Source organism: Blastomyces gilchristii, assembly GCF_000003855.2.
Source record: "Blastomyces gilchristii SLH14081 genomic scaffold supercont1.29, whole genome shotgun sequence".
Lineage (NCBI taxonomy): Eukaryota > Fungi > Ascomycota > Eurotiomycetes > Onygenales > Ajellomycetaceae > Blastomyces > Blastomyces gilchristii.
In genome coordinates this window covers 564,512-568,190 of record NW_003101653.1, presented here as the reverse complement: position 1 = coordinate 568,190, position 3,679 = coordinate 564,512, and the positions used below count along the sequence as shown (strand labels likewise).

General features: G+C 29.1%; 1 protein-coding gene across 1 annotated transcript in view; it reads right to left on the bottom strand.

Moving 5' to 3' along the window:
* Positions 1-3,496: 3,496 nt before the first annotated feature.
* The window catches only part of BDBG_17883 (uncharacterized protein), a gene marked incomplete at both ends in the record, with an annotated part of 1,104 nt that continues 921 nt past the window's right edge, over positions 3,497-3,679 (bottom strand). Inside the window, one exon of the mRNA XM_031725508.1 lies at positions 3,497-3,631. Within this exon, the coding sequence (XP_031581054.1) occupies positions 3,498-3,631 (134 nt within the window). The remainder of the gene's footprint in view (positions 3,632-3,679) is intronic.

Below are 3,679 nucleotides of genomic sequence, written 5' to 3'. Positions count from 1 at the left end.
ATCAAGAATGAATATTCACTATCATAGATTTAACAACAGTTGAATATAATTGAAAACACTTAATATCTATTGAAGATTAATCTTCTTTCAGAATACTGACAGATCTGTGTAGATGAACTGTCAGTCTCACAAACTGCATTTAATATACAATGAGAGAAGTTCAAATTCCTGATAATATCATTAAGTCTGATAAATGTGTCTGTCATCTTTCAAATAATGATGAATACAATTCTTTATAAACAGAATGAAACCTCATGTCTCATATATCTCAATAACATTCTAGTCTTTTCAAACTCATATAATGAATATCTGAAGCATCTTAATGAAGTGCTTACAACTCTAACAGAGTATAAGCTCTATATTAAATTAACAAAGTGTGTGTTTGAAACAGAAGAGTTGAAGTTTATAGAATATATAGTAAGTGATAACTGTATACATCTCATCTTAGAGAAATTGAATGTCATAGTGAATTGATCACAGCTGAGAAATATATATCATGTATAACAGTTTCTTGAGTTGATCTCATATTATCACAGATTCATCAAGAATTTCACATGAATAGCTATATCACTCTCAGATCTCTTAAGAAAAATAGATGCTAATCTGTGAAAGAAGAAGTTTCAGTTAATTATCTAGAATACTGTGTGTGAAGAGACTTTTCTCACACTAAGAGAATATATAATACTATTCTCAGTGCTTATTTAATCACATCATGATAAACTTTTCTATATTGAGATAAATGTATCTGAATGAGCTATTGAAGATGCTCTTTTACAGATGAGTAAGAACAGCAAGCTGCACTCAGTGATATATAATGATAGAAAACTATTGAGTGCTAAGCTCAATTACTCAGTGTATGAAAAGAAATTGCTAGTGATTAAGCATGTGTTAGTATTATGAAATAGATATATCAATAATAAGCATATGACAATGATAATCATGAATTATGAAAGCCTCATCTATCTATAATTGATGATAAAACCTTTTAAATGCTTAGTATGTTGAATCTTGAAGTTTCAAGTGTATAATCTTCATATCAAATACTGAAAGAAATTGAATACTGTGATATCTGATGTAATCAGTTACAGATCTGATTTTATAAGTGAGAATTCTGTGAATCAGATATAAGAGAAGTTCATGTTAAATATACTGAGAGAATGCAAGAAATCAGAATAAGTGAATACAATAATCTCTCACTTAAAAAATAGTAAGATATCAGATAATAAGCATCTTATAAAAGTGATAGAAGAGATGCTTCTGAACTTCAAGCTGAGAAAATTGAAAAACAATGTTATGCTTTATCATGATCTAGAATATACAGAAGCTCTCTATCTAGAATATTCATTTAGATATAACTTAGTGACTTACATGCATAAGAAATTCAGTCACTTAGAAAGCTCTGAACTCATAAGTGTACTTGAATCAAGAGTATACTGGTCAAGCATGACTGAGAACATTCAGATATATGCTCACAAGTGTCTGAATTATCAGGTCATGAAAGAATCTAAGAAAGAATTAGAATGTGAGAAAGTACAACATCAGATAAAGTGTATGATATAATTATTTAAATAATGAAGAGTGAATCTCATGAACATATTATTACAAATATTAAATGAAAATCAATGAATAATCACTGCTATTGATTACACTACTGGCTGGCCAGTTGCAAAAGCAGTTTCAGAGATGACAGAGAAGATGATGATGAAGTTTCTATATAATGAGATCTATATTAACTATGAAATGCTGTGTGAGATTCTAACTGATAATGATATGAATCTTATAGAAGAAGTGATAAGGCATTTCATAAGCCAGTTACAGACAAGACATTGTAGAACAATATTATATCACTTATGAATAAATAGAAAGATGAAACACTTGAATGAAATCTTGAATAACATGCTGATGAAATATCTAGTGAGTAAGTCTATGAGACTATGAAATGAATATCTCAAGCAGGCACTATTAGTCACACAGATTTGACAGTATACAGTCTTCAAATGTTCATCATTCTATCTGTTGTATGAATTGCATCCGCGAATTCTGAAGAATGCTTTGAAAAAGGTGAGAGAGAGAACAGTGATTGCAGATACATCAGTTAATTACAGATATAACAGTCACAGATGCAGCAGTCACAGATGCAGAATCAAGATTGAAAGAGATCAGTCACATACATGTAAAAGCTAATAAGTTACTTCTGAACTAAGCAATTCAATTGAAAAGAATACAAGACTCACTAGTTAAGAAATCAAGTCTCAAGATGAGAATGTAAGTTCTTATATATAATGAGAGTTCTGAGAAGTTTCAATCTAGATGATTTGAGCTATATAAAATACTTAAATCACATTCTCTGAGAATATATGTATTGAAAGAATCAGAGGGACAGATCTTATATAACTTAATAAATGATTCATATCTTATGAAAGTAAAGATATAAGATCTGAGTGAATTATAATTATCTACAGCACTATCATCAGTGTTGAAAAAGAAGAGACTTATAATTGAAAAGTCTTACAAAGTAAGAGAAATTATTAATACTTATGAATCAGATGATCTTACTTATTCTGATCTTTCTATAATTATAAGAAAAGAATGAAAAGAAATGAAGAAATCAGATGAATGTTACACTTTAATAAGTGATGAGACTGTAGCTGATTGTATGATAATATGTCACAGACAGTGAGTACAATGTGATAAAGAGCAGTCTCAAAGCAGCAGACTTACACATGAGTCAGATCACAGAAGAAAAAGAGATTCAGAGTTGAGTTTAACTGTTTACATCAGTTTAATCATGAAGATAACAGAGGATGAATCATCTGAAACATCTGCAGATATATAAGATCAAGTCATCTCAATCTCTGAGAACACTCAAAGATTGAGTGAGATTAGTTTTGATAAGTTATTCACTGTAGTGATCTGAGCAGGTGAAGAGAGATAGTAAAATATATAAGACAGAATTATAAAAGATGAAAGTTACTGAATCTAGTCACTGAACACTGTATTTTATAAAGATTGTATAAGAGTAGTGACTAACAGACAAAAAAAAAGTGTAAGAAAAGAAAAGAGATAATGAATTAGTTATCAACTGTAAGAATCAGCTGTAAAAAGATAAATGTTATTATATATATCTTATTCATTTTCATATATTATATATTTAATCTATTTTCAACATCAAATCACTTAAAAAAATATTAAAAATAAAGAAAATCTCAAAACTTGAGATCTGTAAGAAATTCAAGAGCTGTAAGCTGCTCTTATAATAATATCATATATATCTCTGATTTCTCTATCACTCTGTATACAACATTAATGTCATTTATCACAAGATTGACTGGAATGCCAATATAGAAATGTGTATATATGTGTGTAGAAAAATTGAAGAAGAGTGTAGAACTCACAGAACTAGAAGTCAAGACAGAGAGAATGAAGATAGAAGAAATGAAAGAGAAAGAGAATACAGAACTGAATGAATAATAATGAGAGTTATCTGAGACTGAACATTTATAATCTGATGTATATACAATCTTCTCTGCAGAGAAGAAAGAGAAAGTGATAGATGAAGCTTGAGAGTGAAAGAGAGTAGTCTCAGCAGTGTGATTATCTTTAATTAGAATGATCTCTGATACTGAAGCAACTAAGAATCATTGTTAGTGTATAAAAATTATAAAATCAGAGATGAGAA